Below are 26483 nucleotides of genomic sequence, written 5' to 3'. Positions count from 1 at the left end.
ATGTTAATAAGCTGTGTTCTTTATAATTCATTCTTGTCATACTCCATGGTATCAGAGATGATCTAGCATATATTAATGATTTAGCCCATTGTATCAGAGGTGTTTCGATTACCTAAAGGCTACTTACTATAGTTTCTTTAAGTATTTCAACAAATCTCAGTTTCTTGACACCAGCTGCAACAAGGAAACTCTTTATATCAAATATGCAATAATGTTGTTCTTGGATCGTGTACATTGTTTCTGAAACATTTCATTATTTCTTGAAGTAAAATCATTTTTTTTATTTTTCTTAACAGGAAACCTTCACTTGAACATCGTACCTTGTCAAGACGATCATGAGTTCATTCATCAGTTAGAGCCGTATATATTTGAATGGACAGGTGTGTCTTGTTTTTACTGACTTTATATCCATCAAAATTTGTCCCAAAGTCTCATTTAGATTATTGAAGGCTGCTCTTTATTTGCTAATAAGGGGCTTCAAAGCCATTTACCATGTTTTAAACAGCATACCGTATTTCCTCTAATGAACGCCGCACTTTTAGCCAACCATTTTGAAAAAACGCCTCCTTCTTTTGAACCCCGCCCTCTATTGAACGCCGCAACTTGAAAAGCGGCGTTCATTAGAAAACACACCAAACAAGAAGTAAGGAATCGTTTGTACGCTTACTATTCGAAAGCCATGAAAACTTTTATCTCATAGAGACGAGGACTCTGACGGAGACAGGGATATTGACATTCCTTGACTTGACTTGACATCTTTTTTATCTTTTTTCATCGCATTTTTCTTGTCATTTTTCATTTGACAAACTTTTCATTTTGTATTGAACGCCGCCCTCTGATGAACGCCGCCCTCTATTGAACGCCGCATCCAAAATTTTTCAGTTTGTAATAAACGCCGCGGCGTTCTTTAGAGAAAATACGGTACATAGCCCCTTTATTTCTGTATTCTAGCCTATTTTTAGTTGAAATAACACCCAATGATATTGTTAGCATCACTTAGCCTCGATGTGATATATTGATAGCTCATATATGTTGTTGCAATGATACAAGAAAAGGCACAGCGGCCTTATGAATTCGCCTCCTTCTTTTTGCAGCTAAATACAAAGGAAGTATAAGTGCTGAGCACGGCCTCGGATTCAAGAAAGCCAATGCAATTCATTTTTCAAAGTCAGATTCGGCTATAAATTTGATGAAAAGACTTAAACAGATGATCGACCCAAAGGTATTTCATTGCAGGTCCACCTTCTTAGCAAGATATATATCTAAGAGAATGTTTCTAAGATATCTAAGAGTATTTTTGCAAAATATGATTTATCTTGATGCATCTTAATGAGATAAAAATTTGAGCACATACGGAGCTTCTATCTTTACCTACTTCTTAAGGCATTCAAAAAAGGAGAGAATATTCTTCTTAATTTCACAGCGTCAAGTATTACTGCGGCATATTCCGATTGATCGTTTCTACGATGTTTTGTCAACTTTTTGCATATTTTATTTGTATGGCTGCATTTTGAAATGCCCCTAAATTGATAGATTTATGACGAATAAAGCTATCTTTCTTTATACCAGTTGTTTGGTTCTGATTTCTAGAGAAGTGAATTTTGAATATTTTTGTTTTCATAGGGAATCCTGAACCCTTACAAGACCCTGCCTTACAGCTAACTGGATTAGTTAAATGAATGGTATTGTCTGTACGAAACTACTTCAAGATTGGAGACAGAGTGAGACTTTTATAGAGTAAATAATGTTTTTAATTTAACAGAGCTTTTTAGTACGCAATTGAAAAATGCAAGAAATATCTTATGTCTACAAAGGATGCATTCATGGTCCAAAAGTAGTAGGAAACGTCTAGCTGGATTTGAGAATAAAGATCCCATTTTAAACGGAATTAAAATTTTAGACTTTTAAATGAATTCCATTCAAAGTTTGTATGAGATAAATGCAGCTGCAAAATTAGCTACAATCAGTAATTGTGACGAAAAAAGAATAGAAGATTTTTAAATGAATTGTTTGATTTGTCCGCCTCAAAAGCTATTTGAATGAAAATAGCAAGAACGTTATGATATAACATTACGACATCCCAAAACTTCACATGGTTTTGGAGTGATAAAGAATTGGTAGCCTCGAAGCTCTTCTTAAGTTTTAACATCTTTTTCAACTGCTAACAAGAAATATTCGAAGAAAAATGTTAAAGAGAAAGTATTAGTCTGTTGCATGATTCAAAATGAAAATAGATTCTTTGGATTTGTTGCTGAGCGACAAGTTGCGCGTCTTTTTGTGCATACGTTCAGTTTACTTTGATAACACTCAACAATTTATTTGTTTTGTGGCCCATAAATCTTCAATCTAGAAATATCCATAAATTCCATTACTCGAATTAAATAAAATATATTATAATTCATCTTTCTTTTGTGTTGTGTCCTTCTCTTCGTTTTCATTTACGTCGGGTTTCCTGTTCGACATTTCTTTGACTTTGTTTAATGCCTTGTCCATAGCTCGAATCACTAAAATTTGATGAGATTATGGTGAGATTAATAAAAACTTAGTTAAAAAATTTGATTGATTTCTTAACAATCGTTCGTTCAAAATTCTTCTCTTTCCTTGTTTATTACATCTGTACACCCTTAGACCAAGCAAGATCGCACTAAGGAAATTCAGTTTTAAATGGAAAGATTTTCCCTTGGTAAATGAACCAAGTGCTTTGCAAGAGGTTTTCCATTACTAAGCGTCTCATCGAACCCTCTTACTGATAAAATTTCTCATTTATTCGAAGTGTGTTGCATCAATTTTTACATAGAAAAATGAAATGTTATGAGTGAAATAGAACAGGATAGAAGCTGATTTTATTTGTTCAGCTTTAAAGCTTTTTCTCTGTCAGAAACTAATTGAGTGATGGTTGAATGAACCCAACCTTTTTCTTCAACGCTCAAAGATTTTTATATTCGCTATAGAAGCCAATTTCTCTTACCATGTAACAAATTTTCTATGCTAGATCTATTAAGAAATGAGCAGTACCCATTTGGGTATATAAAAACAAAGTAGATCTGCTTTAAAGGACTGTGCACCCTCTTTATATTGTAGATGTTGATAGAATCAAGGCTACAAATACTTGGCTGGTAGTTATCCGGTTTTAGGCATTACTTATGAGAATTCTACCTCAGGAAAAAAAATTAGAAAGATTCCTAGAAAGATGTCTTTTGTTTTGAGGTATTTGTTGTTTGGAGGTTGAATTGTACTTTAAGATTAATAGAACTGCTCAACAGTGGAACGCTTTTACGATTGGAATGCATGTTCAAGTTGCGAATTGAAAGAATTTCACACGAAACGTAGCTTAGGCCTAAGTGGGTAAGTTGACCTAGGCCCGGAAAACTAAATTAAAATAAATACAGAAAACATAACAAACCTGATGCTGTTTCATAATAATAAAATTTGTTTTCTTGATAGTGGGTTCCTACGTTCCATATTTTTTTCATTATTTCCCCATCAATATCTAAAATGAAAAGAAATGAATTAGAATAGCACCCAATTTCAAGTACTTTCAATTTTGTTTTTCGACTAACTACATTGGTGGTTTTTTCAGTCGGCTCAGATTGGAAAGGTAAACGGAAAAGAGTGGAAAAGCTAGTGTACCGGCAAGGTTAAATAACAAGTGTCACATGACAAAGGATTGAGAAAAATTCTAAAAATTCTGTGTAGTAGTTTGAAGGCAAAAGTTTTCCAGTTTATCCATGTTTCCAGTACCATATTGTACAATTTTTACAAGTTTTGACTTACGTGTTTTTCTTACGTGTTTTTATTTTAAATTAGGTGTTTTCCCATACATAAATATATGAAAAATGACAAATTCATTTCGTTGTCGTGAATGGGAAGGGTAGGTTACATTTATGTGAAGTGTAATAACAAATCATCCAGATATTTATTATTTCCCTGTTAAATATTTAAATGAAAAAATAGAATTCTTACCGAGGAAGTAAATTCTAGGAACGTAAGTGCCATCGACATCAAATTTATCAGCCAGTTCTGTGTCTGTGTCATCCTACAATAATGAAGAGGTTTGAAATTCAGAGCTAAGTTAAATCGGGAGAGCCTTGGTATTGTTTTTTCTGTAGCAACTTGACATATATTTAAGGGACGCGCGCGGTATAGGGTGTTAACTGGACGGAGAGATTTTTGTCTTCGCTTCAAAAACATTATCTTTTTCCAGAGCAAGAAACACTTCCAATTCAGTAATCAATATTGATTACTGTTTCATTTGAAAGGGAAGTGGAAACAGTCTGGAAAATTAACACAAAATAAACACAGGAGTTTGGTACCAGCTCATTTCATAGGGCGATTTTTAAGATACGGCAACAGAAAGATTTTTAACTGCCAAAGGACGTAAAATTTGGTTTATTGGATATAACATGCACCATACTAATAACATATTTTGCATGATTTCTTGCATGAATTGTTCTCGGCTTCGATTATTTGCTTCGTTTTGTTGATTCATATAACCAACGTGAAAAGATTAGAGTAATGTATAAATGTTTGGAATGATAAATACCAGACTAAATAAGTGAAAATCTATTGTATATCATTGTATATGCATTTTATTGCAAAGGTTGAGCTAGTACGATACGATATATACGCACCTCGATTTCTACCATGATAAAATCCTTTGTTTTCTCCATGAACGTCTCATCTCTTATCAACATACGATGAACAGCTAGAATAGTCAAAAGAACCATTAATTGATCTTTAACAAATACATTTAGGCCGTCAGTCGCTATCTACTTCAACAATTAATTTATCTACAACTATAACAGAAAAGGCGATTTATAATATTGGACAAAAAAGCCGTAGCAGCAAAACTGATTAAAGCAATCGGCTAGGAAATGTTGCAGAACAATGATTATCACAAATTTCGTGAAAATACTGCCAATATTCAATCTTGTTTTATTGAAAATTATGATTCTGGTCCCAGATATTAATGAATCGCCTGTTTAAAACGCTTTTCCGTCTGCATCCTCGAGGCACAAGACAAAACAAATGGCAAGTATTAAATTATCATTATCATTTCCTGCAATTAATTATTTTAATTAAAAAAAACAAACAAATCTAATTACAGCAAATCATCGTTTGCAAATATTTAAGCTGAATAAATACCTTTGCATGCTGGGCAGGATGAGCGGTGCACCAACAAAAATATTGGCTTGTTGCTGGAAGGTAAAAAGAAATACTTTGCTTCACCTTGCTTTGTAGATGCTTCTTGCTTTAATGTCTTAATGTGATTAAATAGTGTCTCAAAGCTGTTGTATGATTCAAGATTAAGTCTGTTAGGTGCAGAACTAAATTCCACCCTCTTACCCGTTTCTGTCGCATCCTAACTTTCGTATGAATGCTAAGACATTGAAACAATAGCAAATTCTCAATCTGATAATCAACTTTTCATGCCAGCTTGTTGCATGAGTGAAACGGTAGGGTAAAATCACCATAATGCTATATTACAGTAACGTTTTTCTAGACTAAGGAAGCATAAATTTTTGTATCTATATCGTTAAAACATAAACAAAACATAAAACATAAAATAATTTACATTACATACAAAGAACGATTGATATACATTAAATATCTCAACTTGGGGGACATTGATGGGTGAGTTCTGTTCACTCGTTTTGAGGAGCTGTTTACTCGTGGTGACTTGTGTTGTTCTCAAATAATACCATTGTTGCTTACCCGTTCTTGGCAAGTTGCAACGCATGGTCGTATTTTACCCATGGGATGTTATCACCAGCGGTTGCATGAGCTTCGTCTACAAACGTACAGAAAATGGCCCTTAAAACACTAGTGAACTTGAGATAGCTGCTTACAAAGGTTGACAGTCATAAATGAAAAATCATACTATACTATATCAATATCTTTAGATCATTCATATGAAAGTTAAGCAAAAGATGATTTAAATGAATGTAAATACTATTTGAATGTATGAAAGAGCGCATGTTATTGCTTCGATTTCTATCTTTAACATTTGATGCCCATTCTAGGAATTGAACAGCTCAGTTATAAACATGATATGCCTTTTCAGCAAAATGCCTCTATAATTCAATGCATCAATCTGCAAGGTTTTTAGTTTTGCATGAAAATCAAAATTTTTCTTTAAAAAGACCAATGCATCAATGCATTGCTTGAAATGTCTCTCTTTCATTTATTTTATGAAGTCTATTTGGTCTCACACTATCCATTCAATTTCATCATTTTAAAAGACTAAAACCAATTTCATCATCATTGTACCTTTGAAAGAAGTGCTTAAATTGTACCTAGTTTTCCCTAAATCAGCAAAACTGCCAGGGATATCTCTGAAACAATTGTTTTCCTCTAGTGCAAGTATAAAATATATTTCGAAAACAGTGTAGTTTAAAAGCGGTATAGCATAGGAAATCAAAGATCACAGCAATACCATGGCTAATAGTTCAGTCACTTGGAGACAAAAAAAATGTCAGCTTACAGATTGGAATGCTTCCTTGTCTTGTGAAGAATTTCATTGCATTTCTCATTGCGAGAACAACTAAAAATGACAAAGAAAAACAATACATCAATAGAACACTATCAAAATTACAAACCAATCGAAAATGCGGACTTAGGATAGTACCAAAAAAACGCAGACAAGATTATTAAGAAATATCCACGGCACTGTTTGCTAATGAAAAGAAAGATTTTCTAAAAAAAAGCAAAATATCATTCTGTTAAGCAAAACTTGATATTATTATTTAAAAATAATATGATATTATTGATATATTGATATATTGGATTTATGGATATTATTGAAAATATTGTTCGAAAAAATATACTCACTGCTATCGACATCATTAAATGAGAATTTGTATTTCAAGAAAGCTGGGTTTTCGTTGTGAATGTCTTTAACGACGACGCCAGTTGGGTCTGAAATGTTAAGAAATGGGGCCCGTAATAAAGTGGCAAGATCTATTTACAATGCAAAAAAGCTACTACAGTATTTCAGCTACTTATAGGGAAGCAACGCCTGTAATTTTATTGCAAAGAGAAGTCCACATGTCCTTGATTCATGTAAAATGTTTGTGCACATTCTTGTAAAAATCCTTAAAAAGCCCTTTCAACTATTGTAGCTAAAAGGGCGTTTCCAATCATCTCCGGGAGACTGAAGGGCGTGTCCCTGGGCAAGAGCTGCCTCTCAACGGCCCTTATACCGCTTATCCCTATTTCACTGGTATTAGATATTTCATATAGAGACGAGCTTTACACGCTTTGCTGTATATAAACACTGAGCAGCTTAGAATCATCCTGCTCTATTCAGTAAAGGGATAGACTTTTATTGGTGTACAGTTGGCAAAACCACTCGTAAGAATCAACGACTTTTGCGTCAATAACATCTTCGAGGTACTTTCAGAGGTGCCAAATAGATCTCTCAAAATTGTATATTTGCTGTCTCCTATGCATTGATTTTTTCGCAAATTCGAAATAAACTTAACGCTTGATGTAGGTTCTGTGTCGCTTAATGAAGTTTTTACTAAAATTGGGACTTGTTATGCGACTTACGACCAAAGCAAGTTGAAAGCATGTTTGTTTTCCCAAATAGCGCTAAGGACAAGGTGCTTTCACAAGCAAGATTTTATTGAAATTGACTTCTCCCGAATATGCAAAGATATATCATATCATAGTTGGTAAAATATGGAAACTTCAAACAAGCTTTCTATCTTCTTGAGTTTTCCACGGATTTTCATTCTAATGAATGTATCTTATCTAATGGTAAGAAGACAATCCAGAAACGAAATCTGTTTATTTTGGTCAATGAAAAGATGCAAATATAGCCGTTTAGCAATGAATGAATTTTACCTAAGAAAAAGACCCTAGGATAATATCCGCCATCAACTACAAATTGTGTGTCCTCTGGTTCTTCATCGTCCTAGTAAATGAAAAGCTGCAGATGAAATACTAGAAGATTTTCTTTTCTTATCATTAAGGAGGCATGAATCCTTTAAGATACATATTGTAGTATAATTGAATATGGTGAATTAAGTTTTTAAGAAAGTGTTAGCAAAGACATCGTCCAAAAATTCTTATAGTAAGGTAGGATTTTACCGCTATAAAGAGCTTCTAAAACATTTAAGAAACTTATAGCAGCAGGCTCAAAACATATATTCATCTGAATTACTAATAAGATAAAGATTCAAGGCTGCCTTGCAGATAAATGGTAATGTAGAATATTAAAGTCACACCTCAATATTGACCATAATAAAGTTTTTACTGAGCTCAAAAATATCATATGACTCGGCAAAATTTGGTTTCAGCGCTAAAAGAGAAATTTTGCAAATGTTAAATTAGATTTATACTTTACCAGCAATTGCTGCTCTTACAATGACGTTCACACAAGTGTGGGATTCAAAGGTGTATTTCATTACTTGTAGTTGCCAAAACGATTGAAGACAAACAAATGAACGAAAAATTTATTTTCTTTTGAATAGCTTTACCAAAAATCGTTAAAAGCTAACATTAATCACCAAATGAGAAGTTAGAAAAGGTCAAAATTATAACTATCATTGCTCCTTAAAATAATTTGATATCACAACAGTCAATTTTTTATAAGGGCAGTATTTCTTTATTTAGCATTGCTAAACATTCCTTGGGCCTGGAGGCGGCCTTTTGAGTAATCAAAAAACGAAAACATTTCTACAAGCAGTTCGATTCTTATCAATTTACTTACATTTCTCGATCAATTAGTTAATATCATACCTTTGCAAGCAGAGCACCATGTTCTATGGATAATGACCATCATTGGTTTGTTTCTACAAAAAATGTCAAACAGGTTTAAATGAAAAAACCCATTCAAGTTTCAAAGCGAAGAAGGCAGTTACTTTGAAGTGCCTTTAATTCACTTTGATTGACCAGACCAGTAGGGCCATACAATCAGGTACTTTCAGAGCCAAATTTCATTTGATTGTAATTGGCAGGTGTGGTCTGAGATGCCTGTCAATGATTAATTAAAGAAAAGAAAAACAAAGAATTATAGAAACCACAGAAAACTATTCCTCTGATAGTAAGATTACATGGCCTCTCAATTTACTGTGTCACTTCAGCTTCGTTTCAATTGATGAAATGAAGTTGGCATATCGGAAATTCGTACTGTTGACAGCAATCAGACAACATTATTTTGGACTTCTAATACGTATTGTAGCCTGCATGCCCACATCAACCAATTGTTTACAAAAATCAAACAAGCACATATTAAGAAAGGTTTGTGTTGCCGGAATGGTAAAATTGCAAGACTTTCTGCAGAAGACTTTCCGATATGACTGTTTCTACTTTTCGTTGAATTCTGTACCTTTCATTCTCAAATCGTCTTCTTGGACCGTTGTTGACACTTAAAAAGTAAGGTACTTACTGCTCTTTGGCAACTTCTTTACCCTTTGCTAATGTATACCACTCGATGTAGTCTCCAAATCCTAAAATAGTGTAATACTAATGTATATCTGACTAATTGCAAATATACTAAAAGCTTTCAGTGGCCAAATCGAGAAGTTTTGACAGGAAACACCGATTCAAAAGTTGGATATGTCAAAGAGGTAATTTACTAGCAAGGCCAATGAAAATTCTACAGAATCAAGAGACAACAACAAATTTTGATTCCTCGTGCATTTCAAATTTAGCTTATTTGTACAGTTTGTTTTATAACACTATTGAAAGCTCCAGAAGAAAATGGAAAGTGTTCGTGTATTATTTTATAGTTTATAGTTTTAAAGTAAGGTAATTGCTTTACAGTTGATCATACTATAATTTCACAAGCAAATTATAGAAAGCAATCAACATCGTCTAAAAGTTAGAGAAGGAGGCTGTTTCTTTTAATGATAAGAATATCAACACCATCATGCTGCTTCAGATGGGAATTTTTTTAAGAATGTACTTTAGATATTTAGAATATGGTTCCAAGACTAGTTTCAAGAAATGATAAAGAGAATGAAGTAAAAAAGTTCCGTGTGTCCTTACCTCTTGACAGAGATACGTTAATTGCCTCCTTGGCTGTCTGCATTGCTTTGATCACTAAAATGATGAACAACCATTTGAGTATGAAATCTTGAAATAAAGTATTCACGCCATAAGGGTTCTAGGAATTGATGCAATCATTCAATGGTTAGCAAAACCGCCGCCACTACCCAGCCATGTAGAGACGTAGACAATCTTTTCGTGTTTGGAGATTGAGACATTTCAATAAAAACGTGCAAAAAGTACACATTGCAGACAAACAGCTAATCTTGTTGGGCACCAGATCAACTTGAAAATCGATGTGTGGTGTACATTAATTTGTCTATAATAACAATTCAAGATAGTCTAAACGGAATGATTAAATCGTTTGCATTCGTATTATGTACAATTGTAGAGTGTAGGCGATCTTAGGACATAGGCTAACCGTGAACCTTTTCTTTATTTACATCAAAAACAATTGCATTTTCAGTAACTTTAATGCAGATTTCTCCATTAGATTCAAAATCTTATACATTAAACCTTGATTCATTCAACACGACTGTTTTTGGCAACACCCATCGAAGCTTCCTGACAGGCCTGGCTCATTGCGCAGGCTGTTTAGAAATCTAATGAACTTAGATGAATACAAGCACGTGGTTTTCAATGAGTTAACTCTGTTCCTTGCAAGATGTATCTCGGCATAAACATTTCATACACATTGAGCAATACATATAAGGCTGTTCCTACTAATTTTACGTATACTGTATCATGGGTGTGCTGCTGTCATAGCGAAGTAAAGTATACAACCAAACGCTGTTTGCATGTGTCTATAGTTGTGTTTTACCTCTAAGTCTGTCGATGTTCTGTCTTCAAAAAGAAGGACGCCCCAAGATGTGCCTCTTTCAACCATTAGTTCTCAGTTCTTCGGGCATTTTCAGTGTAACAAAAGACCCTGCGATTATCTATTCTTGACACCTAATCAGTTTTGATAAGGGCAACCGTTGCTGGTCGGAATACTTGGTCCTAAGCACAATCGAGATGGGACTAAAATACGGACCTACTGCCAACATATCCAAGCCACGAGTTCAAAATTGTGAAGGGACAAAAGTTTTGGACAAGATTGAGTTGTGGATAAATCAAAAATTGCTTCACTGGCTTCTCTCGAGCTTCCAGGTAAGCCTGAAAATATAAGCTTCAAAATGGCTTTCCAAAAATATGTTATAATTGACATGATCCATCAAAACATTTGTGAAAAATAGCTTGCATTTTGTTTGCACGTATCTTTAAAACAAATATCAGCGCATCTCTGAGAAATTGTGTGTAGCGTTGATCACAATTTGCTCTCATATTTTCATGATATCCGTTTCAAGAACAAATACAATATGATGGAGGGTCAAAAATTGCCAAAAATCAAGCTTGAATGCCTTAAAAACATCCAGTCTGCGAGTAAATAAATGAGCATGATGGACGTGTTTAAGAAAACTATTCTCAGTCATTTTCTGCAACACAGTGCTCGATACCCATGCCTGCTTTACCCCTCTTCCACCCCCTGTTAACTGAACGTAAATAACAACAAAGCTACAAGAAAAACTTTCCCTTTCCAAAGATTCCCTGTGTGCATCCACGCAAGCTTTGGTCCGTAATTTAACACCACCTGGACATAGTTATCGCAATAAAAGCAATGATTTTTTCGATTCTCCTTTTGAAATGTAATATACGGATTATCAATATGGATATTTGACTTACATAAATCTTTTCTTTCTGGAATCAGATGTTGTGATTAATAACACAATAAAGAATAAATCTCTCGTCTGAATAAGCCAAAGATTATTAAAAAAACTTGAATCTCACTTTCATCTGCAGTCTTGTAATAAAACTTGGTTAGCGGAAATTCCGTATCTGTGTTGTTGATGTCACTTCGAACCTTCCCTTTATTATCTATGGGAGAGAAATGATAACATTGTAACAAGAAATTCCTGAAAACATGTTTGCACTCTCCAAAGCAACTTTTGCAATGCCTTAATATGAGCCGAAACAAAGGACCAATCAACTGCGTTTTCTGAGCACTCATTCAGATATTTGATTGGTCCTTCAAAACAATTACTTTCTCTCGTAGCATGGGAATAACCACTGCTGTTTTTAAATCGAGAAAGCAGGGACTTTATATGAGGCTAATGCTGAAAGATCTCTATTTATCAACACACAACCAAGGCAAATTGTCTTCAGTTCTTTTTCTCGTGTCCACAAAAAGTTTATTCTAGAGGCATTTATAAAACTACACGGAGTGAATCCAAACGACTTTGAGCTTCAATAATACGAGTTCTATTGCTATGTCTAAGAAAACTTTATGTGTTTTTTGCAGTTAACAGTTAAATACTGCCAGAATTGTGAAAGTAAAATTGTAAATGCAACGGCAAAAGTTTATACTCAACTGTCTCCTGAAAATTGTAACATCTACATAGGGCCGTGCGCGTCAGAAATTCACGCACCACTGCTATTATCCATAGAAGAAGAGAGCTATTTTGACTTACCCAGGAAGAAAACGCGAGGAGTGTACTGTCCATCAAGGTCGTATTCAGGATCCGAAGCAGCACTGTGATCCTGGAAAAGAAAGATTAGGACATGCCAGTTGATCTCATTGCGGGTCCATGAATGATCGTCTTAGCACAAAGGGCAACATTTGGTAAGTTCAAAAATACTGTTTGTACTGGTTTTCAACTAATGCTTCGGAATACACGAGTAATGTAAATATCTGCTACTAAGATTCATGGCTTGTGTAAATGCAAAAAAACTTCACTGAGGGAAGGTTCTAAGATGCAGTTTGAGCACACTTATGACTGTTCCTAAAAATATTTTTTAATAGACAAATGGAGAAGAGGCAAAAGCCTCTACAAGCTAAATGTTTATAACTTTTAAACAAGCATTGCAGCTTGTAGCTGTGAATTCCTTAACTCACTTTGGCACTTTGGATAGAAAGATGTCACAACGCTTTTGCTATTAGCAGATCAGTATATTGTAATATTTTCTAGCGATTGGGGGGAAGGGGCGATTGTTGCGTCAAGTATCCGCACTAACATAGCTGATAATATCAAAATTAATCAGAAAACAAATAATATTATGACAATACCTACCTCAGCTGATATCATAACAAAATTTTTACTTAGTTTAATGACGTCATTGGATTCACTGAAGATTCTCCCGAAAGCTAAAAAGAACAAATGTAATTAGCACCATCCATATTCCTTTCGATTTTTCTCTAGGTTTTGTTTTTCACAAACTAATTCACTCGGAGTTAAAAGGACAAACCAGTGGGTGCTAGATAAAATTGGGGTAGGTATGGAAAGGTGCACAATCGAGAGAAAGGAGCTTGATGGTAAGAGAAAAGAGAAATGCCACTGACATCATGGGCAAGTGACATTGTTAAATTGGTGAAATTGTTAAACAGAGAAGGGTGGCGTGCTCTGGTAATAGCAGCGCATTGAGCGCTAACTGACTTTGAGAAGAAAAAGATTTCACACGGACCATGTCTTGACAACGTGTGAGTCTGTTGAGCAGAAAAAGTTAGTGATCGATAAGTATTAAATTTAAAAAAATGTCAAAAAAGGTTTTGTGTACGTCTTGGCGATACAGTAAAATTGACTGTTTGGGGTTTCAATCGAAGAATACCTCGTATCACTCTTTCCATAAAATATTCTCTTTTAAAAATCAAAAAATTTGGAAGAAATGATCTTATCTCTAGAAAGGTTTGAATTTGATTTTGAACAAAATACGTAGGATTCAAGTAACTATATGCACTGAATGGCTTTCGGTCCTTGAAGTACTGGCATAAAGAAAGGCAAATATAAAAATAATCTTTAGTAATTGATTGCGGGAAACCACAAAATTTTATTCTCGTTTGATATGTGATCAAAACTTTTGATTAAATACTGATGAGAATGATAAACAGGGAGCTCAATCTAGAGACGCGTAGCACATGGGCCTTCTAACCCTTGCAAACGTAGAAATTTGCTTTTTTTGTATTGTTTCACCCTTTCTTGGTGCCTTGCCATGGGGCACCGCGAAGCGTTGAGAAATATGGGGGGTCTAAAAAATGGGGGAGGGGGGCTAAAATCTTATAAAAAGAGGCTTTACTGGTAGTTTATTACTTAATATTTAGCCAAAGCAACCCCCCCCCCCCCCAGCGCCCTGCTCCGCGATGCCTGCTTGCTATCTCTTCCATCTTCCTAAGAAAGAACCCAAACGACTCGTTGCCAGCGACGTTTTAATAGAGTAATCAATCAATTGCCTATTTTGGAAAATGCATGAACAGAATAGCAAACAAAATAATGTATTAACTGACTCAGTACCTTTAGAAAAACTGCACCAACTGTTATGGAATATAAGCATTGCAGCCATGTGACTGAAAAAAAAAATTGTGCTTTAGCTCTAGTTTTAATACAAAATTATATAAAAAGGCACATGAAATGACCCACCTTACGATAAATCGAATATATGAATGCTCTAAAATCACTAATCATACTTTTGGACCATGGACACCTCCTAATAATAGACAACCCCTCCCGCAACATCAGAACAAAGCATTGCTCCGATAACGAATTTTCTGTGGCCAAACCAATCGAGATGCAGGTTCGGAAAGATTGACACCTCTCCAGAACGGCCATCAATTCTGGTCCCTTATATCGAAGTTTTGGTGTATGCTCGGCTATTTTTGTCGAACCATATAGTTTTGTCTCAAACTTAAATAATGTAACTGTGGCCAATCGTATTAGCAGCTGTTTTACTGCCTACAAACCAGTGACATATTTGAAGATTTACAATTAATGAATACCTTTTCTTTGCCTCAGCCAATCCAGTTTCAATGTCGTACCATTTTACTTTGTCACCAAATGCTTCTGGATAAAAAGATATTACGGTGAACTCAGAGAGAATACAAACCCTTTTTTGTCCAATAAGCTAGCTTCGAAAATAGCTTGCATGTTTCAGGCATTTGAAAATTTTGTAAACATCGATTGAATTTAACTTTAACAACTATGTGGTAACAGTGTAAATGAGTATAATAAGGCCTAGTTGCTGTTTGTTTATATCTAGCATTTTTTGATTTTAACAAAAACAAAAGGAGTCACTAGAAGAACAGGCAATTGTAACAGAATTTTATAAAATGCATCTTTTTCTACTTCAGTCTTTTTCTGTCGAAGCGGTATACTGAAAGATTTATTTGATCGCAGACGAACCGTAGTACGGGAATTTTTCGTAGAATATGTATCACATTTTGAACAGTTGGGTCTTAATCTAGCAAAAAGGGCCTTCAAATGGTGTGTATTAGTCAATTCCTTATGTTTCTGCAGTCTGTATAAGGATTTTCTCGCTAGGGATGTCCCCAAGATAGCCGAGTGCTTCTTTTCTCTCTGAATCATTGATAAGATTGTGTTATCGTTGTTATTCTTTATCTTGTCAGTATTTAGCAGAACGAAAGAATCAGCCATTAACAGATTAAGAAGGACCTTTGGGTGGTCTGCAATTAGTTGGCAAGAAAGAAGACGCTAGAGGGTGTCCCTACGTAAAACAGACTTCGACAGGACATGTTTCACAACCAGCAACAGCATAACGATAAATTCCAGCTGCAAGCAAAACTAGCAGTCAGATGTTTAGCCAATTCAACAATCAAGGGTTCTACTTGGTAACAGCATTTATAAAGCATCTGATAGTCAAATGAGATTAGTTCTTGATTAATCTTTTTTGTATGAATAAGATCCAAAACGTAGCGCCATGGCAGAAAAACCGTATTTTGAAGTTAATGAAATCTATTCTTCGAAGGCATTGTTTTTGAAAGAGGCTTCAAAAACTTGCCACTTGGTATATATAGAAGTAAGGAATGCGGCTATGCACACTGGCTGAACATTTCATCCTTGTTCCTGTCGAGCAGAGTGTCAAACAAAGCATTGAAATCTTTCAGTAGGTCCAAAAGTCATGAAAATGCCGGTAAAAAAGAGAACATTTTCAAAGTGAAATTCTTTGCTCTTTATCTTACCTGTAGATTCCTTGGGAGTTTCTCTTTCGCCAAGGTTCATTTCAAGAGCCTTTATCATTTTTGAAGCAACTAAAAAATAACGATAAGCATGCCTTTTCAAAAAACCTTTAAGCATTTTGTATTCGCCTTTTAAGACATTTAGCACAATGATAGCTATATCTAAGTTCGATCATATCCTTTGTTCAGTAATGTTTTACCTTAAGGTCATGTTTGTCAGTGAATGTCAGTTTGTGACACAAAGATTTCATGCTCAGGTCTTATTGGGATCATTTTTGTTAAGCAAGTAAACGGGATTTGATGTTAATTTTGCTGGTTTGTCATTTTTCGATACACGTAATATTACAATCGCGAAGCTTTGCAATATACCTTGTATTATTGACAGATTCTCAAGTCTAGGAAACGACCAAATCTTGATCAATGCATTTGTTTTTATCAGAGTATACCGTTAGGCTATTTTAGAGGCACTTGTCCCCTTATTTCATGTTAACAAGAAGCATCCTGACGCATTTACAATTAACAACAGTCTATTGTAAAATGCAACCAATGAGAGTTCAAGAGACCACTGAGATCCATTGGCTCATAGTGTCCTTGAACTCTACGGTAACGTAAAGACCCGCTCTACGAAAAGTATCCAGTCCTTTTTATGACACAGCGAATCGTGTCTTGCAGAGAAAACAAAAAGAAATTTTGCTGTTTGCTAAAGCCTGGTTTCCTTAAACATGTATCAGTCCTGTATGTCGTATGAAGCTAGCAGCCCCTAGCTGCGTATCTTGATGCAAGTCATATGATAATTGTATATCTAGGGATTCCACATAGTTGTAGCACATCCACCATGTTGGATACAAAGAAGTACATTATGGGACAAATTTTGTTGCAACGGAGTTGCATGCAATGGCTTTTACTGACAAAATGTGCAGATACAATCGATTTTATATCATGCAACAAGCTGCATCTGTCGTTTTTACGTATTGGGCTGCTGTATGAGAGGTTTCTATACAGTTGTATCTGATGCAAGGAACTTTTCAAGCGCCAGATACAGCGATATGGAATCTAGACTCGAAGTATGGATAAACAAATTCTGGTTGACACACGAGCTTGACATCTCGCAAAAAGGCTCAAGCTTGACAAGATTGGCAATGTCATTTGATGGTGAACAGTTAAAAAAGCTAATAAAAACCTACTCTGATCGCCGTCGCTATAAGCATACTGGACTTTCTTGAAATCTTCTCGCTCATTTTTCAGGCTTGGTTCAACGATACCATTTGAATCTGAAATGAATTGTGATTTACAGTTCTCTTAGTTGCTTTAAGTGGATTAAAGCTTTTGGTAAATTGGAGGAAGATCGAGTGTTTTTGCAACAAATCCTCTCTAATAAGCTTCCCAAATGCAAAGCTCTGCTTCTTTCTGTTCACTGTGGTTTCAAGCTTTTGCAACAGCTAGTAAACCACTTGAAAATGTGTTGCGATCAAGTATCCACTCAAAGAGGGATACAAAATTTGGTATGGCTTGAGTATACTCCTTTCAAATAGCAATAGTGTCATTTAATTCTATCTTAAATTATGCACTGAAAAATAAAACTGGCATATAAAATTAGCAAGGTAGCAAGGGTCGGATTCGTTTAAAAAACGTACCTTTCTAGAATGAAATAAAATTTTGACAGTCTAAAGCTATTGACATCATTACATTACTTCATTAGGAGTGAGATTTTACACATAAAGCCAATATTTGATTTTACACATGTCTTTCCTTTGGAATTTAGGCCCAATACTTTACGTCAATGGATTCTAAAAAATCTGAGTAAGGCAAGTGTTTAGAAATTTACCCAAGAAGAAGATTCTAGGAATGTAGGCGCCGTCAATGTCGAATTGTGCATCTGTTGGTTCTTCATCATCCTTGAGAGAAATGACATTTTAACAATTAAAAAGGTATCCGTGTAGATAAAACAAAACCTAGCTAAGCTGTATCGCAAAGAAAAGTCATATTTTCAGAAAGAGCAGGTGGAAGAAGAAAAACTATCATTGGCTTGATCTGACACGTTCAAGAAATGAATGTTTCATGTCCACAAGACAAAACGGAGAGTATAAATTCTGCTATGTAGAGCTCTTTTCTTTTCCTCAAAGTATAACGCAAAAAAGGAATACGATTTTATCAGAAGGTTATACAGAATTCCTTACGAATAAAGCAGCCAATTTTTTGAATTGCTCAAGAGCTGACAAGTGGGTTTGTTGAATCTCCTTACTGGTTCATAAAGATAAATTTATAATCTTCTGATTTGCGTTTCAATAGCTTTTGTGTCACTGCACATAGTAGAGCTTTAAAGAGAACGGTGCACCAAATAAAGTGTTCCAACACACGCCCAATACAGTTAGAAGACATCTAACATATTACGGCAATTGGATTTTATCGCAACTGGAGTGCATGCCTGAGGTTACAGTGTAACATTAAAAAAACGCGTAGTAAAACATCTACAAGAACAGCAACAATGCCACAATTTTCGTCTGCTTTCCCGTCACTCTGTTTCAGTTTCAGTTGGCAATTCAATAGCAAATTTTGTCTTTGTTTATCAGAAGATTTTGATCGCAAAATACTGAGAATCCCTATATCTCTATAAGCTATACACAATAAAAAGAAAGAAACGTTGACGTTAAAATTTACTCAGTTGCATGATTTATTGGGTTAATTGATTATAATAGACATATAAATGAATTTTCTTACCAGGCAGTTGATCATGACAAACTTTTTGCTCAGTTCTGCTAATTCTTTGCTCTGTCTTATTCTCGGCTTTAATGCTAAAAAATCCGATTATTTATTTTCTTCCTTAAACATCAACATTCAAAAGGGTTGGTTTTTATATACACTAGGCAACATACCATGGTATCCAGACCTAAACATTTTAAGAGAAACATACTTCCCGCATACTTCATTTCATTAAAATTTAATTGTCGGTCGACTTTTCGTAAAACAGTTTATCTGGCAAATTTAGAAATGAATGCAAATATTTTTTCTATGTAATCTGTTGACGCCAAACAAAGGCTGGGTCGCGTTGGTCAGGAGGCTGTCTCAGCCAAGAGGCTTAGCCGTACTTTCCAGCTTTGCTGAGCGAGACGACACGAGAATTCACGAGCAAGCAGTTGGGCGATATGGATCAATTCAGTGGCGGCTCTTGCTAATGGGCATCTGGGGCAATGCCCCCTCAAAAAGATTCAAAGGAAATCTATGATATTCATATTTAATTTTGAAGATAGTCTTACTGTGGTTAATTATATAAGTTTGTATCTCTTCTAGAAAAAGCTCCTTGCTATCCCGTCTCGTCCTTAGCCTCGCTTCTGGCCCGCTAGTGCCTTGAGCGATGATGTCATTTTACGGGCAAAGTTTTTTTTGCCCCTAGCCGACATGCGCACAAGCTAATTTTCGACCTCGAGCGATGCGAAACGCGGCCTGTGATTGGCTTATTTGGCGGAATTCGGGGCAAGAAAATTTTGCCCATAAAATGACATCATCGCTATACAACAACCACATCTATATATGCTTTTTCTTCTGCGCTCCATGACGATCAACATTGAACCATGAATACAGTGAATAATTTGCAAACTCGACCTTTCTTTCGATTATCGCAATATTGATGGTCTGCCCTCCCAACTGTGAAAGTCACGAGCCACCACTGATCAATATCAATTATTATCAACAAACTTTAAACTTCTCAGTAGAAAAGAGGCTTTCGGGTTGCTTTTAGTGAAGGTCCCATGAAAATAATAATATGTAACACATTAGATTCTACACATACAATTGTCTGTTTCATATCATGCTCAAAGTTTCCTTGAGTATAGCCCCAATAACCCCTAAACATTACCACTTGGACAATACACATCTCCTACCCTACATTCCAAAATTACCACAAGACTGCCAAGCTAATAGGTGAAACTCTCCTCTTTGGAATGAGACCATCTTACTACCCAGGTGGTCTGCAGGTGGCGTTGAATTCGTAAGCTTTCGAGTATGAGGCGAGAATACTGGCCATTGAACCCACGTTTATGAAAGATTACCGTTTACGTTTACTGTTCAAGTGACAAAAATGTGACGTCACAAAATATAATCTTAGAAGTTATCAGTTTGGAGCTTAAATTCTAAAAGAACGCTATGTTGTTTGTTCTAAGAGTGCTACAGATATGGTAACATTACCAACTAACCTTTACCTATGAATGTACAGTTTATTGGTCTCGGTTCTCAGCTATCTGGATCAGGTGAAAACAACAGTAGCCAGACAGTATAACACCAGAATCTTACTGGTCATGTCTCAGCAAATTTGCAACAGATTTAACTGATTTTGCAGACTTACTTATTCCTTGTTGCTTCTTAGGTCTATGTGGTCAATATTCAAAAATTCTAAATTTGATTGTAATGACGTTTTTAAGTTGCTATTTTATTTTGATCGCTTTATCATCGTCTGTACATAGCCAATGTCAGCTTACCTTTACAAGCACCACAGTAAGATTTGTGGATGATAAGCATGATTGGCTTCTTTCTAAAGATGAAGAAGTCATTTTGTCAAAAAATATTCAGTAGTAACAAGCGAAGAAAATTCAATATCATTAGCACGTTTATTAAACAAAGCAAAGAACGAAGTATTGTTGTAAGGTCGCAAATATGTTCTTTGAAACATAGCTACCAAAATCAATATATTCGAGCCAATTGTATACGTTTAACCTCAATACGGCCTCCAAATTATGAAATAAATAGTTAAAATTTGACTTGAGTTTTTTGTTTGTTTATCAGACTGTTTAAGTAAGTTTTCTAGATTGATTGTATTCACCACCTTAATCATGTATGTTATTAAGGGAATACTCACTCGTTTTTGGCGATGGCAAGACCTTCTTCATAAGGTTTCCAGTCAATATGAGTACCCATTCCTTCATGAAAAAGGGAGATAAGAGCAAAGTTAAAGCATAAAATTTCTAAGCTGTCTAAGCATTGATTGAGAATAAGATATCATGCGAAAGATCGATAGAGTGAATCAACTTCTTCAATTCCTACAAACCTCTGTCTAGTGAAGGTTTGACGGTGGCCATGTGTTCAAGTACCCTGTCCATGGACTTGATAACTGTAAAAGAATTCAAATTCACCATTGCCAATAGATACACTTTTAGAAAACGAAGTTGAAAAATAATGGCTTGATCGCACATTTTAAGAGTACGAGCCTTCACCAACCGTCATCATTAATTTAAGGTTAGGGAAAATTAGCAAAAATACAATTAAGGAAAAATGATACACTCACGCTCTTCAGGCTCTCCGTAGTAGAACTTGACATGTTTGTGTTCAGTTTCAAGGTTCCAGTGGTCCTTCAGTATTTCACCATTGTTGTCTGAAATTTTACATATACATAATTATGTTCTGCAGAGAGACAGATTTCAAGAAAATGATTGTATCTTGATTGTAAAGTTATTGCATCCATATATACGGCTTTAGCCAATAAATGAAAAAGAGACTTACCTAGAAAGACTATTTTTGGATAGTACTCTCCGTCGATATCAAAATCTTTCTTCTTGACAACTCTTTCCTCCTAAAATTTATAAAAGTTAGATTATTAGTATCGAAAAAACGTAACAATCAGAAATCGGTGAATTATACCCGCATACAAAGTCAGTGTATGTTTTGGCTCTTACGTCGGAATTGACCATGATGAAACTTTTGCTTTTCTCTAGAAGATCTTTGGAATCAGCGATCTTTGGCTTCAGCCCTAGAAAACAAAGTGGTTGCTATGGCTTACAAAGGAATATGCAATTCATGATACACTTTCTTTTTATTAAACTTTCTTTACATTCTTTGACCTTTCTCTTTATTGTTGATAAGCTGTAAGTTAGGATTTGCTTTCAGAGTTGATGTTCATCTAAATTTGAATTGTTAGAATAAGCTTATTGTTTATAAGAGGAAATCCTGAAATTTATATGAAAAATTAATAGCACCACAAAATACAAAGTATTTTTGTTCGGTCTTACATGCAGTTTTAAAGTTTCGTCTAGTACCTACCGACTACTTGATTAAGACCGGAGCGAAGGACAGATGTTAATTTTACGTCTATTTGTTGTTTTAGTGAATATTTAGAAAGCTTTTTCGCAAAAATGACTTGGCATTTTCAAATGTAGGGAGAAAAGCGGCATTTAAAAATATTTCAGGCCTTACTTTGACAGGCACCACACCAGTCTTGATGTATGATCAGAAGAATTGCTTTACCACTGCAAAGAACGTATAGAGGTTTTAATATTCAAAGGTGTTTACAGATTTCGAAACACCCAAGGAGAGCTTAACATGATTGTTTCGGTTAATTTGCATCGATACTGATTCTACTAAAGTTGCAAACGGTTTTAGCGCTTTCCTGACAGTTACCCAAGATATAAGGATAGAAGTACTGTATGTGAGGTAACTGTTGCAAGGCATTGCTTGTAAATGGGACATTCTAAAAATGATCTTGTCTGCTTTTCCATTGTAAGCTTCTACTGTAAACAGAAATTCTTATTGGATTCAATAAATGAGTTACAATTAAGACAAAACTCATCAAAAGGTATTACCTCCTCTTTGCTTCTTCCAGTGCAGAGTCGTAGCTCATCCAGGCATAATCTTTGCCAAAACCTGACAAAACCAAGTCAAAGTATAACAACAGCTACTATGTTACCCAAAATTATGTCACAAGCGTACTGACAGGATTTCCCTTCACTGATTTTCAGATAAAGTGATTGAGAAATAAATCAATCAAGAATGATTAAAAATAAAGAAGAAACATTTATGAGTCGTGATAAAGTACTGTTACATTTAGTCTTTAACGATATAAAAAATGGCTGTATTTATGAACAAAGCAATGATGTTGCTGCCTTAGTAAGGTAGAGTGTTTAACTGTAGTATCAGCTTGTGATATGCTATTTATCACTGTTGTCTCCTTCCTTCGTTTCATCGCTCTACTCTCGCTGTCTTCCGTTGGATTAAAAGCTGTAATTACCTTGATCCAGGGAAGTCTTGGCCAAAGCCTTTTTCATACTCTCCACAACTTGGTCGGCTTTCTTGTAGAAATATCTTGTTTTTTGTCCGCCATTGGTGATTCCACTCAGTACATTTCCTTGTGAGTCTACAGCAAATTAACAGACAAATTGATTGCGGTTGTAAGGATTCGTATATGTCTAAAAACGTCCCATTTCAATATGACTAAACAAAGCCAATTTCACTAAATGAAAATTGTGGCAAAATTTGAAATTGAAACTTACAAATGTTCCTTGTGCATCGATAAAACATTCAAAAGACTCGTAAAGGGAAATGAATGAATTTTTCAAGAAGACATGCCTAAATCAATATGAACTAGAGAACTGTTCCAAGCTAGTCGTTATCTTTAATCGCGTTAAGCCCCCATCTCGCGACACACCATTATTTATTTTCTTGAAACAATTAGATTTTCAATCCAGCTTCAAGAAGCACATCTGCTGGTTTCTGTCCTAAAAGAGCTTGTAGGATACAAAAAGAAAACCAAAACAAATTTAAAATGTATGTAAATGTCTCCCAATAGTTGGGAAATCATTTCATATACCCACCTTGAAAGATAATTCTTGGAGCATACTTTCCATCTATGTCGTATTTAGGGTCCATTGGAGCGTTATCATCCTGTGGATAGCAATGTATTTTTTCTTAGACAAGACAATCCATATAACCCTTTAATAACCCTTTAACGAGAAGACTGATGATGTTAAAAAAACAAAGAAAAGTAGTGCACTTATGGCTTTTTGTGAATTTGAGTGTTGTCAGCAAATGAAAAGTTTCAGTTGCTGAACCAAAGATTGTTTAAGGTAGAAGAAATTACTTACAATAGCAGCTGCCATATGAAACTCTTTGCTAAGTACTTTGAACTCTTCATTTTTCAAAAAGTCATCAGCAAGTTCTGAAAGAATAAAGAAATAAAAGATGAACTGTATCGTTTCGTTTTATCAAAGTTTTCTTACAGTATTTAGATGTTTGTTTGGGAATGAGTACGAATAAAATGGCTTATAAAGGAAATATATTCAACGTGGTTTAAGATTTGTGTGACAACATTCTTGGTCTGAAAAGTTTATTCAAACGTTTAAACCTATAGGTCGTCGTAAAAAAGGCTTTTTGTAAACTTCTATGATCTGCATTACTATAAGCTCAGAAAAAGTATGACTGATAAACAAAAGAATGAAAAGTTTACTCACTGTGGCATGGCTTGCACCAACTTTTTGAAATGAAAAGCAAGATCAACTTATTGCTGAAAAAGATCGGTGGAATTCATCAAGTAAATTGCTAAAAACATAATGTTCATAAACATTCAGCGTACTTGAGAAAAAGGTCTGGGTCGGTCGTCCGTTTATATAATAGTTTTAAACGTCCGTTTAAAAATTTCAATCAAGACCTTTATGGATTGTTTCTATTGTTATTTAGGTTACAGTGCGAAATGAGCATGAAGTACTGCCTCGAGTGGAATTTGCACTCCAAGTGAAAGAGTTTTAAGTCCATGACGGAGGCAGTATTGATTATAGGACATTTTGCTTATTTCCATATTCACTGGATTCTTGATCAAATGTTAACTGAAGTTAATAAAGAGACTACCGGCGCACCCTGCACATCATTTCATATCTGATTGCAAGAGTATCTGCAATTTAGAATATGGGCACTGTTACTTCATTATTTCGAACATCAAGTCTGGGGTATCTTACTGTGTTAAAGACATCCCAGTATAAAGACATGGGTGCCATGGCAACTTCAAACCTCACCCGTTGATAAGTATCTATATATTCGTTTCTTTCCTTCAATATAGTTAGTGTCTGCTAATTTTATCAAAGGGGTTATGAGTTTTCAAATAAAAAAAAAGAATTTTCGAGCAGTGACCCTTGTTTTAGTATAAAAACCATTTGAAATTTCACAACATAAACTTGCCAAAGACAAAGACCAATTACGCATATAATTTGATTGTTACGAAACAATTGTTTTCTACACGTGCTTTCAATTATGTAAATTGCTGGTGCCAGCTAAATCGCTTCTTTGGCACTTTTGTAAACATGTGCGATGTACTTGTTTTGCTTAAGATTAAATGCATTTTATCACTTTGTCAGTATCAATACTAAGCACCCGTAGAAAGAAATGCTCCTTTATTGTTGGCCATAAACGCACGCCCACCCCAGTTGCAAGCTGCGATTGCTCTTACCTGCGCTAAAATAAATCTGCTTGCTTGCTTCATTAATAAAGAATCTTGCTAGATCTAGACCGTTGACTATATCTGGACCTACTAAAGTACAAATGTATTCAATCCAGCTTTTAGCTCTTGAGGTGCTTAAAACTTTGCATAATTCAAACCCCACATTTAAGAAAGATTTCTTTTCCCTAAAAGTACATGCTATTTCCTACGTATGAACAAAAATCTTTACATTCCGTACGTTTTTTGGTTCAAAGATCTAGAATTCACATCCCTAACATAAATAAACTATTGATCTCTTGACAAAAGTGGGTTTTTATAATAAAGGCTGATGCTGAGCATGTACTAAAAGTAATCGATTATGTCCATTGTGCAATCTTTTAAGTGCTTCATGTCAGCGTTAATTAGTTGAATAACCATTCTCTAGCAAACATTTTATAGCTTTGATGATTGTGATGATGATGATGATGTTGCTTTCTTTGCTGTTAAGCAGAACTGTTACCAAACAAGGCCTGTTATTTGATGACTTTTTCATTTTAATGAAGATTATGATTCTCAACTGAACTATGTGAGTAGAATGGGACCGTTGCAAGTCACTTCTCAAACATTCACACTTGAAGCGACCATCAGACAAATTCGCTAATCACAAAATCATATCAAAGTCTGGACACATACCACAACAACACAGCAAAAATTATCTTTGGCCGCCACTCTCGCTACTACGCAGTTTTCAAGCAAAGAAAAGCCCTTCACCCTGCCTAACGTACTTGGGCCGACATCAATCGCGGTAGAAGCAGTGGTCTTTTGGACCTAGCCTTCTACATTTTCAACGTCATTGTTTTAATTCCGTTTAATTGTAAAATAAAAACGTAGATCTGTCTTACTCAATAGCAGCATCTTCCACCGCGAATTCCAGACGCTTCCAAGCAACATCTTTTCCCAAATCTATCTTCTTTGCCTCTTCTAAATGAGAAACATCCGGTTAGTCATATTCCCATTTGAGGATTTGTTTGAAAGTAACAGTAAATTCAAAAAGCAAAGCTAATAACCCATCTTCTTTGTAACACTACCTATAGGAGCAGAACTGCTTGAATTAAATAAGATTTGGCATACCTTTTGTTTCGGCGTTCGAGTTTTGCTGAAACACAAAAACTATAAGGGCTACGATAGCAAAAAGCTTAGCCATGGTTGTTTCCAAACGACTTTCCAAGAAGAAACCCAGAGACTGATAATCTTTTAAAAAGAGTGAGCTCGGCCTGGTTCACACGTGTGTTTCACAGGTACCATGGCATTGAAACG

The 26483-nt window shown here is 35.2% G+C and overlaps 2 protein-coding genes across 4 annotated transcripts in view; one reads left to right on the top strand and one right to left on the bottom strand.

Moving 5' to 3' along the window:
* The window catches only part of LOC135696048 (D-2-hydroxyglutarate dehydrogenase, mitochondrial), a 13613-nt gene extending 11216 nt beyond the window's left edge, over window positions 1-2397 (top strand). For both annotated transcript variants that reach the window (XM_065215316.2, XM_065215317.2), the window contains exons 15-17: window positions 297-380; window positions 1095-1222; window positions 1624-2397. In XM_065215316.2, the coding sequence (XP_065071388.2) occupies window positions 297-380; window positions 1095-1222; window positions 1624-1662 (251 nt within the window). In that variant the 3' untranslated portion in view covers window positions 1663-2397. The remainder of the gene's footprint in view (window positions 1-296; window positions 381-1094; window positions 1223-1623) is intronic.
* LOC135696050 (uncharacterized) lies at window positions 2207-26483 on the bottom strand. Of its 2 annotated transcripts, none has more exons than XM_089112307.1 (36): window positions 26298-26483; window positions 26069-26147; window positions 24208-24260; window positions 23842-23915; window positions 23572-23641; window positions 22989-23114; window positions 22564-22624; window positions 22178-22230; window positions 21661-21734; window positions 21488-21557; window positions 21273-21359; window positions 21036-21098; window positions 20847-20907; window positions 20470-20522; window positions 18716-18789; window positions 17823-17892; window positions 17182-17268; window positions 16001-16069; window positions 14801-14864; window positions 14319-14371; window positions 13104-13177; window positions 12504-12573; window positions 11824-11910; window positions 9997-10050; window positions 9395-9455; window positions 8746-8798; window positions 8232-8305; window positions 7849-7918; window positions 6832-6918; window positions 6485-6544; window positions 5716-5791; window positions 5146-5198; window positions 4632-4705; window positions 3964-4036; window positions 3404-3490; window positions 2207-2504 (listed from the first exon to the last, which is right to left on the bottom strand). In XM_089112307.1, exons 1-36 carry the CDS (start codon window positions 26368-26370, stop codon window positions 2392-2394), a joined length of 2580 nt encoding a protein of 859 aa, XP_088968433.1. In that variant the 5' UTR covers window positions 26371-26483; the 3' UTR covers window positions 2207-2391. The 2 variants fall into 2 exon arrangements, with proteins under 2 accessions (XP_088968433.1, XP_088968434.1); XM_089112308.1 differs by having other exon boundaries at window positions 14801-14861.

The sequence above is a fragment of the Rhopilema esculentum genome, chromosome 14, assembly GCF_057945365.1.
Source record: "Rhopilema esculentum isolate cy_ngs chromosome 14, ASM5794536v1, whole genome shotgun sequence".
Classification (NCBI taxonomy): Eukaryota; Metazoa; Cnidaria; class Scyphozoa; order Rhizostomeae; family Rhizostomatidae; genus Rhopilema; species Rhopilema esculentum.
Note: the sequence above shows the minus strand (reverse complement) of the source record. Positions and strands in the feature narration are given on the sequence as shown.